Consider the following 16,246-nt stretch of genomic DNA (forward strand, 5'->3'; position numbering starts at 1 on the left):
CTGAAAAGTTCTTTAATCTATTTTAAAAAATTCAGAAATGTTTTATCATGGCATATAATATACCATTCACTTGAACCCAGACCTGTTTATGTTTTTTATGCCAATTTTTAAATTAACATCCCCCCCCCCCCACACACACACAAATTGCTCCATTAAAAAGCTCAAAGATGTTCTTTCCATCATGCACAAAAAATTAAACAGACATATTGGCCCTGAAAAAAATAAATTAAGTAAATCCTAATGACCCATTTGAAATGTATTCTGCATGCTACAGTGAACCAGCTACAGACGTGTTCCTGCTCCCATTAAGTTAATTACAAGACTTTCAATGACTTCAAATGTTTTTGCACCTTGCAGGATTGGGCCTAAACACTGACATAGGAGGAATGTAATGAACTAGAGCAGCCAATTAGTTATTTAAATGAAATGCAACAAAATATTTCAGAGGCAGGGTTACCCTGCTGCTCTGTAAAATCTTCTGTGAAATGGACTCCTCCTAGAAATGGGTCACTTATTCTCTCAGACAAGATAGCACTCTTTGAAAAAAATTTTAAAAAAATTAAAAGCTCTCATCCCCTCTCACCAAATGATTTATTGCTGTCAGATCCTAATCTAATTTTAGATGAGCTCATCTTTTTTTCTGCCCTGGAGCCATTTTAACTTCATATTACTCTCTTTCCAGAACCATGAGAGAATACAGACTCCCTTAGCCATTAAGGATGCTGTACTGACATTTTACTTTAGCTGTTTGCTGTAGAAGTCATCAATATTGCTCCGTTCATAAAGAGACCTTTTCTAAGAAAAATGAAAACAAATTGTTGGCATTAGATCAAACTCTGACCTCTGCAACGCAGTGTGGGAAAACTATAGATCCTCAATAGTTTGCCTGAGCTATGAAATCTTCTGAAGTCTTACTGGTAAACTTTCTTATTTTAATAAAACATTCTTTGAGCTCCCAAGATTTACAGTGTCTCCCTGTTCAATCCGCTGTATTAGTTCTTCTGCTGTAGCCCCACAGCGTGGGCTCCCATGTGCCTATCTATACTGCAGCAATTCTCTCAGCAGCAGCACCAGCAGCAGCAGCTGCAGGTATTATAACTCTTCTGGGAAGCAATTTCAGAAATCATCTTTTCAACTACCTTTTCATTCATGTTTGCTTCCATTGCCCACTCTTCTACAACCTGAGCTTGCACTCGTTACTGCTGCCACTACTTTTCTACGTGTCTTTAATTCAAATTGTCCTGGTTCTCAACAGCTCTTTCACAGTCTGCTCACATGCTATTCTTACTTGTACATTAGAAAGTAAATCTCCTGCTCTGCTGCATGAAGCCTGCTTTTAGATTGGCACTTCTAGGTAACCAACCCAGAACGGTTTTGGATTAAAGAGTTGTGTGTACATTCTTGAAATAGTTGAATGGGTATCCAGGGAAGTCTCCCACTCCCAGTTTGAGTGTCTGGTGGGCAGCTGTAAAATGAGTGAATTTATTTTGCTAGTTTCACCCAGCATCATTTATATCCATCAAACAAATTCTGAAGAGTTAGTGACTTCTAAATGCCATGGGAGGTGAAAGGACATGAAAAATCTGAATAATCAATTGAATCTGTACTCATTTATTTGCTGACTCTGAGCATAAGGGAAAATATGAGAAACATATATATAGTTAGTGGCAAAGAAAACCCCGAAGAAAAGCTTCTGTCACTGCCTACTTACTTCCTTTGAGGTATTTTAAGATATTTCAAAATGTAAGTTGATAGCAAGATACAGAGCCATATTGATTCAGGTTATATGACACAGGTAATGTTGAGATTTACCATCAGATGGCATGGACATCAGGGGAAATGAACTGGCTCAGTTATAGAAATCAAAAGAAAAAATATAGGTTTTTATTATACTCCCTGCTTCCCCAAGCAGAGAGGATTCTGCTCAGATGGATCATGCTGGAGTTCCAGGAGAGGGGATGGGCATAATGCCACACAGCAGCCTCCCTGCTACTGCAATCCCCTTTGACATCAGTGATCATAGGTTTAGACTGCCCAAGGGACTGTAGATAGAGGAAAAGGAGAGATACCAAGGAAGCAGTGAGGACTTTATGAGTTTCTATGGGACTTTGGGTTCCCAAGAATCAATTTGCAACACTGCAATCAAGCCTATTGTTAGGATCCATCTAAAAGAGCCAAATCTGAAGGCAAGTCTTAGGAGCTGAGTTGTAGGTAAATGTTTTATGCAACCAATACAAAAATATTGAGCCACTGTTGCAGCATTAGTACAAAAGGTAACAATAATATTTCAAAGTGATGGTCAACTGAAGGAAGAAATTTTAGACTCAACTGAGAATTCTTTCAAACTCCTTCATCTATGGATACAGGAAAAGGAAGCAATCAGAAAAATATATGGAAAAGTATGACTTTTCCCCCTCTGAAGTGGTAACCAAATGTAATTCCTGTTATGCTACAGTATATCTTTACATTTGGAAATCAGATCTATAGGATCAGAGAGATGAGTTTCTTCTAAAAAAAATTGCTGAGGAATTTCAAAACAGTCCTTGTGTACTTTATTTACCACAACTTTTACATTACTGGTAGGCCATTTAACTGGTAAGAGTAAATATGGTTTTATAACAACCCAGCAGACCCAGATAATTCCATGCAATTCAATTTGCACTTTGATTTGAAGACCTACTGTGTGTGAATAATATATATGGTACCAGACTGTAAGACAAGAGAAATTAGACAAGATAGATGGCCTTTGTGAAGTATTACATCTCCCTCTCAGTCACATGTTCATCCATAGTGAAGAAATCAGACATAGTCACCCACCATCCATGCCGACTAAAAACCAGTGCTAATTTTATTAGAATATAGGATGGCATTAAAACAAGTTATTGATCATTCAAATTAATTATAATGACGTTTGCAGTAACTTCAGTGACTTTGTTTCTCTGAATACCTCACAAAGTGTAACAAATTTATCAGTAGTCATATTTTAGAGATTGGGATACGGTTAAATGACCCCATAGGTCTTTTCCATCTCTCAGATCTGTGCTAGTCATTCATCTTAAAAAAACTTAGCAGAGAACCTATATTTCCAGAAGCTGTAAAATTCGTAGGAAATTCCACCAAACCATATATAGTTCTGGAGCCCGATAAATAATGTATAGAGAAACAGAATGCTTCATCCTACTTGGCACATTTATAATTGTATATCCTGTAGGGAAACAATCCCTCCTACCATAGTTAATACTTGTTTGAGACAGGGCACAGGGGAGGTTTGTACCAGAGAAACAGACAATCAGTGATTTTTCAGAAGCTCCGTTTATTCATTAGGAATGCAATGAACCTCTCACCAGCACAAATAAATCAACACACATCAGTCCCACTCTGCCTGTCTCCCACTTAATCTGGTTTAATTAGGGGTGACACGACACAGTAGGAAAAGAGACCGGTTCACTGTGAGACCTGCTACTCACTCTCTTACAGTGTAACGGCCCCCCTTCCAACTGCACATTACAAGAACCTAATCCAAGTGGGTACCGTAGGTCACCTATTTGCCTGCAGTGTTCTTGAAACCCAGCTCAAAAGAAGGACGGGAAATAGTGGAGTATTAGCAAGGTACTGCAATTCCACTGGTTGGTTTCCTATAACTGATATACTTTCAACTACGTAGAGCACAATACTCTGTGAACACTTCCACTGCTGGTTTCTTGTTTTAAAAATGTTTACAGAGCTCATAGGATGAAGGAAATTATTTGTAACATTTGGCTTTAAAATGAAATATGGAAGACCATACTACTTGCCCTACTTCAGGTCCACTGTTTAAAGTATTAATGTTGTAAGCACATGGCATATGCTGGTTACAAGATGACAGCGCTATAATGCGCTCACCTTTTCCATCTTTGACTTCCTAGCACAAACTGTTGCAACATACTTAAAAAGGCAAATTTCCAATTCTAGCATTTTGAAGCCCCCAAAAATATCATCAACAGATTCATCAGTAAAAGCAACATGAACTACCAAAGAAAAGAATAACAGATGCAAATACCTGCTTGCTGTGCAGTCTGTGGTATTTGTTGACTCCGCTGTGCATTGTACTGAACTGAGGCAATGGGTCTGTACTGCTGAGTTGCTGAGGTAGCGTATTGACCAGATGGGTAATAATACACTGGCATCTGCAGAAAGCAAAAACATCAGCTAACTAATTTCTTACAATAGAAATCATGGACATACCAAAAATACAAAGAGACATGTTTTACAGTAATCAAAAGAAAATTTGGCTTAGTATATTTTCAAACACTGCTGCTCAGTGTTAGCTTTCCCTTCTGTAATGTGATCATTGATGTCAGAGATTTCTCTGCACGTCCACTGACCGATCAGGCAAGTGTGGTTAAGGCCACTGGCATGTAAACCCAGGTACTTATTTATAGCTGGGGTGATTGGGGTTGATCTCTGGTGCAAGCCCAGAATGAGGCGCAAGGCTCAAGCACTGGGGCAGCTTTTCAATGTCACCACTCTCTGGTTATCAGTGTATCAAGGATAGGATAACATTAGCTTGTATGATGGGGAAAAAAAAACCTAAATGAAAAGAGAAACACATCAAAATGTTATTATTAAAAAACGGAATGTCTTGGTTCTCATCTAATTTAATGTCATACAAAAGCAAAAAGCACAGCTTTTTAAAGAATTGTGTAGGCTACATGTAAAGTTGGGGAGCTGTGTAGCTCAGTTGGGAGGGTGACTCGCTACAGACTGAACAATCATGTTATTCCAGGTCAATCTTAAATGAGGGTGGTGGGTTTTTGTGTATTGTTTCCACTTCTACCCTGGCCCTGAGACCCACCCAGCCTCCTATCCAATGAGTACCAGGAGCCACCTGGGGATAAAGACAGCTGGAGTATGGTTTTGATCACGTCACCTTCTTCCCATGCCATAGTTAAAGGAACAGTGGAGCCCTGCATCCAGTGCACTTCAATGACCTGTAAACAGGCTACTTCTACATGTAAAAGTTACACCCATTTGGTGGAGGCCAAGGGTTACAGAATTACCAGCTTCCTAAAGTATAAATGGAGACTCTCTGCAGTAAAATGAAATACATTCTAGGAAAATGGGAAGCTGAGAGTCAAAATGTATGCGTCTGAGAGCATATTTGCACTCAAGGAACAGTCTCTATTGCTAACTTATCACCACTCTTTAACGAGTAAGTTTTCAATTGCATGAATCTCTCCATTTAAAGATACTAAGATATTTGAAATGAATATATTGTCGACCAAACAGAGATTCATAGTTTTCTTTTTGTAATTCCCTGTAGTAGGTACTGAGTCAGCCATTTTTTTCTAGCTGCTATTTTCCTTTCTTTTCTTAAAGACTGAACCACCTCACCCACACAGATGAAAATGAAAGTCTGAGAGCAATTGAATACAGTGACTTTTCCTGTATACACTATATCATCATTACAGAAGCATTTGAGCTTAAACAGTTTGAGATGACCCTTAGTAAGTTCCACAACACTCAAAATATCCATTTTCAGCTGAACTGACTGCAGTTACCTGGTAGACTTTGGGAGGATAGAATATAAAATATACACAGGAATACCAGTTCAAGATCTTTGAAGGAACTTTCCTGGTTGCTTTTGTATAATCTGCAATGTAGGCGTGTAGTTGAAAAATTACTGTGATTCTTTTGTTTTGGAAATAATACTTAGTTTATTATGAGGGACACACAAAGCTTTGCATTTTTTTACAATAACAACGAAATACAGGCTAGACTTTATTCAGACTGAGTGGTACTTTACTCCCTGAGCAGTCCTTCTTGAGTTCACTGGACTACTTTTAAGGTAAAGTATTACTGGTTGAGAGTAAGGGTAATAGAATCTGTCCATAAGAGACTGAAATGTTACAGCAGCCAACACAATTCCTTAAAAATCAGGATACAATCTTAGATAAAAAGCTCTTTATCGCTACAGAACTATTAAGTGAAAAAGTGCTAAGTTGCAGAGATGTATAGTACCATGCTGGCAGATGAAAATGTGATTGAAAGCATCTAATGAAACCTATCTAGCTCATACTTATTTTAAAGTATGCTAACACTTCTTGATAATATTTTTTGCAACTCTGGAGAAAAGCTATCACAGTATGTTTTACAGTGGACAAATCTTCACAAAATGAGGTTAACTGCCAGAGAAAGAACAGGAATAACTATAAAGAGGAAGGTGAGGGCAGAACACAGTTTTAGGAAGATAAGCCAAGGACAGAAAAATGGGGAGAGGATAGAAGTGATAACTAAGAAGAAAGGAGAGCCAGGATCAGCAAAACTGGAGTGAGAGAAGTAGATGAAGGGAGAACTCTAGGCAGACTTTGCAGGATCGGATATCAAATCTTTGTCTGCCCTTCAAGGATTTTCAATCAGTGCAAGTATCCATTGCTTTGTTTGCTCAGGTACAGTTTCTCCAAGTCATTCAAATGAAAGTAAACTCCGAGGCTGTGTCCACATGAGCACAGATGTGCAACTGCAGCAGCACAAATAGTAGCGGCACAAATTTGTGCCACTGCTCTCTGCCGTAGTTCGCACCTCTGCTCATGTGCTTTGCAGCAGGACACATTGTCCCACTGCTCCATGTGCTGCAGGGAGGACTGGCTGGGGCAGGCAGTGGGGGGTACCTCACTATGGGGTTAGCAGGTACCCCAGGGCTGCCTGCTGCCCCATCTCAAGGCACACTGTGCCCCAGCCAGCTGCTTAGTGGCTGGCTGGAGTGCAGGATGCCGCAGCATGGGGGCTCCACAGTGTGCGGAGACAGGGGAGCAGGCAGCCAAGGGCTGTCTCCACATTTGTCCCAGCAAACGTCACTTGATGTGCTTCGCACCACTTTTTTAAACTTTTTTTTTCTTTTCTTTTTTGCTACCAGAAAACTCCAGTAGCAAATATTGTCCTGATGCTGCAAATTAACAGTGCTATGCATGATGTAACATGCAAGGCATGCAGTTTGTAGCACCATAAAGAGGATTGCAGTGCCACAAACCGCCCGTGCCTGCACATCTGGATCTGGCCTGAGTGCTTTAATTAGAAAATGTTTTCAGTTGTTCCATCTCTGTATAATAAAGAGAAACTATAGCCTGTCTCTGAACTACCTACTTATCTTTATCTCCAAAGAGCACAACACTAGCAAAGGCCATTATATAAAACTACAGAATGATGGTGGTCAGAGAAGAATCATCACATGTAAAAAAAGTTTGCATAATTGATTGGAGTCAAAGATTTCAGTTTAAATGGTTTGGATTTACTACAGCATGGTAAATTTAGTGAGGTAAAAGAGACCATATTACAAAAACAGCTGTCCATTTAGGGATATTCAGGAAAGTTATCAGGGAATCAACTGAAAGTGTAAAGTTGATGTATATGAATTTAAGCGTGGTGAGTCTAAGTGAAATCCTCATTCAGGAGCAAAGGTGCCTTAGCTCACTGTAGTTTAAGCATTTTTTAAAGCTTTAATTGAATTGATCTTTCTAAACTTTCCTGTCTCTCTCTGCAGACAAGCCACTTAGGCATTAAAAAGTAGAGAATAATATGGATTGATGCTTGCCATTATTCATGGCAAGGAGAGTGTGTAGGTATTAAATTAAAATGAAGCCGAAACAATTTAGGTTTTGAAATGAAATTTGTAGTTGTATTTGTTCAGCTTAGGTCATAACTGCTATAGCATTTAGCACATAAATAACAATTTACACTTTCAAAGTAATGTGTAAATATGCACTAAGTGGAAAAAGCACATAAAACAGACTGAGATTTTATCTACAGTTAGCCAGAGGGATTTTTTTAATGCAGTGGAACTGAATACATTTATTATGTACTCTATTTAGTGGCTTATCAGTGCAGCTATCTATCAGTTTGAAAAATCTTGTTAGTGGTATGGAATATTAGGTGGAAAATCATTTAATTTAGGGAGATTAATGGATGAATTTGGTGGTAATCAGGCATGCATGACTTGCTAAGAATAGATATTTTTGTTAAGAGACTAGACATAAAAAATGGCTTGATGTAGAATATAGAGATGGGTTAAAGTAGGCTCAATGATTTAGTGATCTTGTCAGGCATACTTTAATTTGTCTTCAGTACAGCTCTCCTTCAGCTTACAGACATACTTCCCTGACCCAAATGGAGAGTTATCCACTATGGTAATACTTTAGTGAATAATGGCGTTCACAGAATCACGGATACCACTTGTTTTCCCTATAGTGTTTTCTTTAGCTTCTTTAGCGTTATCCTAAATTGCTCCAGAACTGCGCATTACATTGCATAGACACACGGGCCATTATTATAATTGCTGTTATTATTATTCCCATTTTATGTGATATCCATCTCTACAGTAGGAAATAACAGTCTGACAATAGCAATAGCTATTTTGCTCCATTCATCTGTAGTTCACTATTTTATCATCACCCAGGATCTTTCTCAGACTACCTCAAAGATAGCCTTCCCCAAATTTGAAGAGATGCTGTTTATTTCTTCATTCTACAGAGAATAAATGTTATAACACTCACTTATTACTTTTATGACTATCTTCTATCACTCTCTGTATCAATTAACAACTTGATTCTGTTCTCATGCAAGTTCTCATACTGTCCTCCACATCTTGTCAACAATTTTGGTCAGGGTTGATTTTACAACTCTATCTAGACTGATAATAAAATCAGTTGCAATGCTTCCACTGAGGATGAACCAAAAATGAATATATAAATTCTCTCAAGAAATCTGTGCAACTCTCATTATCACTAATGACAGTTACTTTAAAAAAAAAGTCAGTCTGCAGGATCTGCACTGAGCTAGTAAGATTTTCTGAAACTCATATTCTTCCCAGTCACTGCATTGTCTTGACTAGGTCTTGATTTAGAAATTTAGAGGATACTCCCATGTTAAGGGCAGAACAATAGTGATCCATGTCAGTGTCCTTTGTGTGGGATGATAAGAGGTGTACATGAAAACTTGTGCTTGCCTGAAGAGTTCCCACTTCTAGGTTACCCCTTGGCTTCCCTGACAGTACTGATCCTATAGGAAGCATGGTATGAGCAAACTTTTTAGTTTCTGGTGATCACCTTTCAAGGAACTTCCACAGCAAAGAAAACCAACTTAAATTAGACTCCCCGCTAACCTGCAGAGAGGATCCATGAGTGTGTGGAGCAATACCATCACCTAAACCTTATGTCCTCTTCATCCGTTAATCTTATACTCCTACTTCTATGAGGGATGATGTTGTGGAGGCAGGAGCACATTCCCTTCACTCACTGCCAAAATGATGCCAGCAGAAGAGATGATTATGCCTTTAGTGAGGGGCCAGAGAGAGGTACTACTGACATACTCACTAAACATGTCAATCTAGTCCTTTACTGGGATGCTTGTGCAAGAAGAACTAAAGAATGGCAGTCAGCACTGAAAAGAAAGCATTGAATGGATAGACAAGCTATTTTTTGTGATATGGAAAGAAAAGTAGGAATTTGTCACTAGTAAGGTGAAAAGCAAAGGCAAATCATTACACACAGCTCTTACCAAATGGCCTGTTTCTCACAGGATGGCACAAAAGTGAAAGGCTGGACATAATTGTTTTTGGGTTACTAAATAATAAGTCTGTTTTTAGACTGAGAATATACAGTGAGGAAGGAATAAGAATAAGTGTTTCCCCTCTTAGACATCTCTATTTAAAATCTGTCTCTTCCTACTTTGATGAAGAGTGGGAATGGGGGCCTTGGAAAGCAGCAGTAAAGCTAGCTTTAATGAAATTTTAATATATCATTTAATATTTTAGTGCAAGAGATCTTTAGGCTTGAAGGTTTAGACAGCTTATTTCTTTCACCAGATAGACATTTGCACTTGCTGGACCTGCTCCCAAATTTTCATTGCCTTCCTATATTCCAATGGCATTTATTATACCAGAGCTAATCTTCTAGAAATCCAGCCACCACTGCATTTACAGGAACTAATCAGCCATTCAGAGTCAAACCTCTGTTTTACTTATATAAATTCAATAGCAAGTGCTACAATTTAAAAGTGCTTTTACATTGATTGCATTGCATTGATTATTGCATCATCATGCTTTGTATGCATACACATCTTTAACTGCTTGTTTAGTTTTTCTCTCTCTCTCTTTCCTTCTATACCAGAAGAACAAATATTTTCTCCCTAGATCACCAATTCACATCTTAAAACTTCTTGAAGAAATGACTTCATAGAATAGACAACAATAGCTAGGAAGGCACCACATGCATATGGTAGGGAAGCAAAACGGGACAAATCCTGACCCAGGTAATTTGTGCCACAGAGGCCTTCAGGCAGTCCAGGCAGATGCCAGGGTTGTAGAAGGATAGTGAGGGGTGAAGGAGGAGATTCTTTCAGCAACAACTGTTATAGAGATTTCAATATTTGGTCTTTCCCGAAAAGCAAAATGTGCAGTGCTCCCTTCCCTCTCAAAGTGGCTTGAGGGTTTGGTATTTTGGGGTGGGGATGGGATCCCCTGAAGGAGTGACAAACTAAAGATACTGAATGTTCAGAGGGGTCTAAAGGCTGCTTAGAAGGCTGACTGCACTGAAACATAACTGCTTGCTATCCCAACGACCCAAGGTAAAGTGAGAAGTGAAGACACAGTACAGGGACTGAGACTGATGCAAGCAAAATAGATAGCTTTCTCCTGTCTTTTTTGACCATGTCAAGTCTGTAGGGGATTAGCACGTCTTCAGAACTGGGGAAGAGAAAATTGGAAGAGGGGGAAAAAATCCAGAGAGGAAACGTTGCTGGTGCTTTTGCTATCTGCCCTCTTCTCAACCTCTAGGAGAAATGAGCAAAACTTTGTGAGCCAAGAACATCTTCCTCACATATTCTCCACAATTCTGAATACATTTGGATTAAAGAGGAGCTCAACAATGCAGTATGGGTTCACAAACACACTAGGCTCCAAACACCCAACAAAGGGACAACAGTAAAGAATGCTTAGGCTCACCATGGGAACTGGAGAGAAGTGGCATGGCAGAAAGGCAGATGCACTGCGGAAAATGCCGCACTTTGTTTGGACTGGATCTGGATGAATCCATCACTGATTATGCGGTATTATATAACATTTTACACTTGTTATTTAACTGTATCTTTCAGTGCCCTGGTGAGGTAAGTGCTAGCACCTCCAAGTCATTTACAGGGAAGGTAAAGCTCAGAAGTTTAATGACAAGCACAACACCAGACAGCAAGTCAAATCAAAAACAGAATTAGAACTCGGGTCTCCTGACACAAAATCCTGAGGTTAATTTATAAAAATGAAGCATCCTGATCCTTCTACTATTTCTGCTCAGCTCCAGGAACTTTGAAATACCAGTAATGACTTTTATCACTGGTGAAATAAAAAAAAGGTTTATAATGATCACAGCCACCATACGTATCAAGGGAGTAAGTAGTATTATCCCTATTTCACATATTCAGAAATTTAGGATTAGAAAGGTCATGTGACTTGCTGGGGAGCACACTGTGGTCTAGTAGAGATGACACAAGCTTTTTTGACATGAGAAATGTTGTCTGATCCTGGTTCTCAAATGGATTCACTGCACAGCTCTGAAGCATATCACTTAGCTTCTCTGAGGTTCAATTTATAGAAGAGAAATGCTCCTATTTGTCTGGCTCATTTCAAGTGTTGTGAAGTTTGATTAAACAATGCCTGGAAATGTTAAGGAAAGCAGGTGATAAATAAAGGAAGAGACGACTGGACAGTTTGGAATGTGGTTCTTTGTCATTTAGATGATGTACTTGGAGAGTAAATAAGGTGTAGAAGGAGAAAAAAGGCATTACAATTTTTATGGAATTTATTTTAAAATTCAAAAGCCTCCATTTTGGCATTTGACAAATCTTGGCACTTGTAAATTATCACTTTTCATGCTTTCTATAAAAACAATCATTTACAAGTCCCTTTTGCAGAGATATTGCTATCTGAAAAGAAGCTAATTTTGTGTGAGGACAGCAAACTTGTATTTTGCCTAGCTCTAATATTTTTTACAAGCTTTCTGCTCAGAAAAATTACTTACATTATATCAAGATTTACGAACATGTGCCAGCCGTTGCATTTGATCCGGCATAAACAGTGCCTACCTTCTAATTTTCTTTACAATTAATTAGTAAAATAATGAGGCACTGGTTTTTCTGGGCTACTAAAAACATTTTAACAGTCCAGAATCTTTATTATTACAACAATGCAGAGACACAACAACAGAGACAATTATAGATATATTATCAATGAGTAATTCGAGCAGAAATAAAACTGCAGGTTAAAACATGTAACGGATTTGAAAATAATTTTTTTTAACACTTGCATTTCTACAGGATAAAATGAAAATAAATTTAAAAAGCAATTAATGGCATTTCTACACTTTAAGCAGCACTGTTAAATGCAGCTCACTATAGTTGGAAATCTGACTTTAAAATGTATACCATGAAAATTGGCAAGAAAATCACCTGTGCGTTTTGTTTCATGACAGTAATCACTTTCAATATTCTGTGAGGATACCCAGGAGACATCCCAGGATGTTTGGTCATGAACAGTAAAACTTAATCAGTGTTCAGGAAGACAGTAAAAATTACTGATCTGCAACATCTCACATGTTCAAGTCAATTAAATATGATTAATGGCTATCCGAGCTAGTGTGTGTGTCACTCAGTGTGCACACACACAGAGGAAAAAGGGGACTAGCAATAATTGTGCAACTTCCGCCTTCATATTCATGTGCAGATGCATCCTGGAGCACAAACATATGGTGGGGAGGGTAACAGGGAAGGAGGAGGGGAGGAGCTGTTATAATCCAGGAAATAGTAGAAATGATATAAACTTCCCGTTGCTTATGACTCTGATACGCTTTAAATGTGATTTACTTGAGAAAATATTCTCCAGTTATACAAGCCTCTGTTCTTCATGTTCCCTTCAGGGTATTATAGAAAGGTCCTTGCCTTTGATATGAGGTGCCAAATTGCTAGCAGAGAGAGAAAAATCCTACTTACCTGAGCAGGCGGTGGCTGTTGTACATAGCCCTGTGGTGGTGGTGGAGGCTGCAGTACTTGTTGAGATACTGGTGGACCTGAACTTGTAAATCCTCCTGGGGGAAGCTGCTGACCTGGAGAAGCCATGATGTAACCAGTCTGCTGAGCAGACTGCTGTATAATAGGCGATGGGTAGACAGGACCTGAAGGCGACTCGGGGTTGTCTCCTGATGACTGACGACTTAAGCTCATCTGGTTAAACTGTGTTGTCATGTCATCTCGCTGTGGGGCAAAAGTCAGTGGAAAATGATAAACTCTGCAGTAGCTCTCTGCAGTAGACATTTGAAAAACAAAAAGCCAGATTCAAATACGTTCACAAGACGCAAGAGAAATTCACATACTAAATAACTCAGGGTAATCCACAACAAGAAGAAAGAATTTAAAAAAATGCACATATGCTGCCAACCTTTTGACAAATGCTTCTAGACCATAAGATAAACTATTCCATGTGATAAAAAAGCAACTTATTGTTTAGAATCCTTTGACGTTCCCTTTATCTCTAAAGGCTAGTGAGCTTCACAGTTTCCAAATTCAGATGTTTTAAACATAAAGGGCATGAAACCTACTTTACAAGCATGGGCCAGTCACCTGCACAGAATCCCTTAAGCAAAACACTCTACAGAGCATAGCAAGGATTTACCAAACGTTCCAAGAGAAATTCAGTGAGATTTAAATAAGTGCCTCACTACCTTTAGATACTTTTGAAAACCTTAGCCCATATATTTAATACAGTATTAGACAAAAATAGTTATGCCTCCAGCTACTGTTGAAAGATGTTTTATGCAGGTGATGAGATGTGCATTTTAGTGGTTTAGGAGACAAAATCCAGCTGGGGCAGGGACCAGTATACCAAAGTGAACATATAAAATATGACCCCAAATTAAGTCAATGGAAATGAAGTCATTAGGGCCAAGCTTCATCCACAATCCATATACAGGTCTAGACCTCAGTCTCACAAAGAGATCTGAGTGGGTATTTATGTCTGTCCAGGGTCCTACTGTTTTCAAGAAGACTCTACTATTGTCCTTATATCTTCACATGTCTCTGTCTGCACATGTAGGTCCATTTGTCTTAATACATGCTTGTATTCCAGATATAACTATCCAGAAAGAACCTCCATTCAAACACCACATTCTCTAGAAATACAACTATACTATAGGTACATAAACATGAAAATTTGTCCCTTTGCTCATTTCACTTTGACCAAAAGAGACAAACACACTGAATTCAGATATTGATATATATTCATATTAATTTTAAATGGATTAATTTCATTGTGTTAATTTTACTATTGTGTCATTTCCCAAAAACAGTCAACATATTTACTGGCAGGGATTTTGGGGAAAAAAAAAGTGAGTTTAAATGAATACATACAGACTATTTCTAAAAAGTCAATTTCTAAATGTGCAGTTGAGCCAGAAATCTCATAAGAACATATGAAATGTCATACTAGGTCAGACATCTAGCCCAGTCTCTGACAGTGGCAGCTGTGGATGTTTTAAAGGAGAGCGTACGGACAGAACATGACTAGTGTAATCCAATCCCTGTCACACTCTCCCTGGCATCAACCATCGTTGGTTTAACGGTGCCAGAGGACACACCCCTGACTGTTTTGTTTATTAGCTATTAATGGATCTATCACACACGAATCTGCCTAGGCTCTTTTTGAACCTAGCTATCCTATCTGCCTGCACAACCTCCTGTGGTTATGAGTTTTAGAAATTAACTATGCACTAAATGAAAAAGTACTTTCATTTGTTAGTTTTAAACCCATCTCCTGCTAATTTCAGTGGATCCCCCCTAGTCTTTGTATTCTGGGACATGGTGAATAACAGTTCCCTGTTCACTTTGCCCACACTCTTCATGGTTTTATCAACCTCCATCATATCCCCTCTCAGGCTTCTCCTTTCCAAACTGAAACATCCTGGCTTTTTTAGTTTCTCCTGGTATGGCAGGAGCAATATGGCTCTGACCAACTTGACTGTCCTTCTCTCTACCTGGGGGGGAAGGGAGAGGCTACACATTCAAATTAAAGCTGGATAGAAACCAGCTATACAGTTGTTACACATTTTCAAGCACTAACTTTATAGCTGGTTGGCTCTCATTATAGCTGGATAGTAATTTTTATTCCGTAATAATTTCTTTGCATATGTGGTCAGTCTACATTTATTGTGCAATTGACCAGTTAATTGTGTAATAATTATTTTGAACCTGTGGTCTGTTTTACTTTGCACATGTAGCTAGTCTAAATGTATTGTGCAATTAACCAGTTAACTGTGTAATATATGTAACAAGTAGCTGGGGCATAATTCTACTACATCCTTTTTGAGACACAGAGACCAGAGCTGAACTCATTACTCCAGATGTGGACACATCATGCTTAAAGTTTAAATCTATATTCTCTTTGTGAACAAAACACCATGAACCAACATTTTTCAAAACTCTGGGCCAGATCCTCAGCTTGTGCAAATTGTGTAGTCCCTTTCAAGTTAATGCTAGCCTAAAGACAGGTACCTAGGTAAGTTGCCTGATTTCCAAAAATGCTAAGCATTCATAGCTTCCATTCACGTGATTGGAAATCATTGAGAACAAGAGCATAGATCATAAGTTCCTTGGGGAAGAGACTGTCTTTTTGTTTGTGATTGCACAAATGGGGTCCTAATCCATGGTGAGGGCTAGTAGTCCCTACAATAATACAAATTAATAACAACACATCTAAGGAAAATGCACAAGAATTCACAATGAAAGTGAAATTTAGTTAATAAATTAACCATTTGGCTTTGCATGACAACAGTTTTAGTTTCTAGGATACATGGCTTGAAAGAATATGCCACTCTTGGATCCACTAAATGCAGAGCCTTTCTTCTAAATGTTGGTAGTTCTATTTTGGCTCAAAAGGCACCTTCTAGGGGTGCACCAATAGAGATAATCGGGGCTGATACTGATAGCCGATTTTAAGGAGGCATATTGACTGATACCGATCCAATTTCTGATACCAGCCCAGCAGCTTGGAGAACTGAGTGCAGCTGGTAAGTCTGGTGTGGTGGAAGGGGAGAGGGGGAAGGAAGGGGCATGGTGGGGGGCAGACCAAGGCCCCTGCAGTGAGGGAGAAGTGGGGCCGGAGCAGGAGCTGGGGCAAGCACTGTCCAGCTGGGGCAAGGTGGGCATGGGATGGAGCTGTGGCTCATCTGGGAGGTGC

General features: G+C 39.0%; 1 protein-coding gene across 17 annotated transcripts in view; it reads right to left on the reverse strand.

Annotated features, from left to right (window-relative positions):
- The window catches only part of ARPP21 (cAMP regulated phosphoprotein 21), a 184,832-nt gene that overhangs the window by 49,368 nt on the left and 119,218 nt on the right, over positions 1-16,246 (reverse strand). For all 17 annotated transcript variants that reach the window (XR_009462546.1, XM_059728706.1, XM_059728720.1 and 14 more), the window contains 2 exons: positions 13,009-13,269; positions 4,040-4,166 (listed from right to left, as the gene is read on the reverse strand). Coding sequence is in view for 16 of the 17 variants with exons in the window: in XM_059728706.1 (XP_059584689.1) it covers positions 4,040-4,166; positions 13,009-13,269 (388 nt within the window). In the remaining variant the exon portion in view is untranslated. The remainder of the gene's footprint in view (positions 1-4,039; positions 4,167-13,008; positions 13,270-16,246) is intronic.

This window comes from Alligator mississippiensis, chromosome 5, assembly GCF_030867095.1.
Source record: "Alligator mississippiensis isolate rAllMis1 chromosome 5, rAllMis1, whole genome shotgun sequence".
In the NCBI taxonomy this organism is placed as follows: Eukaryota; Metazoa; Chordata; order Crocodylia; family Alligatoridae; genus Alligator; species Alligator mississippiensis.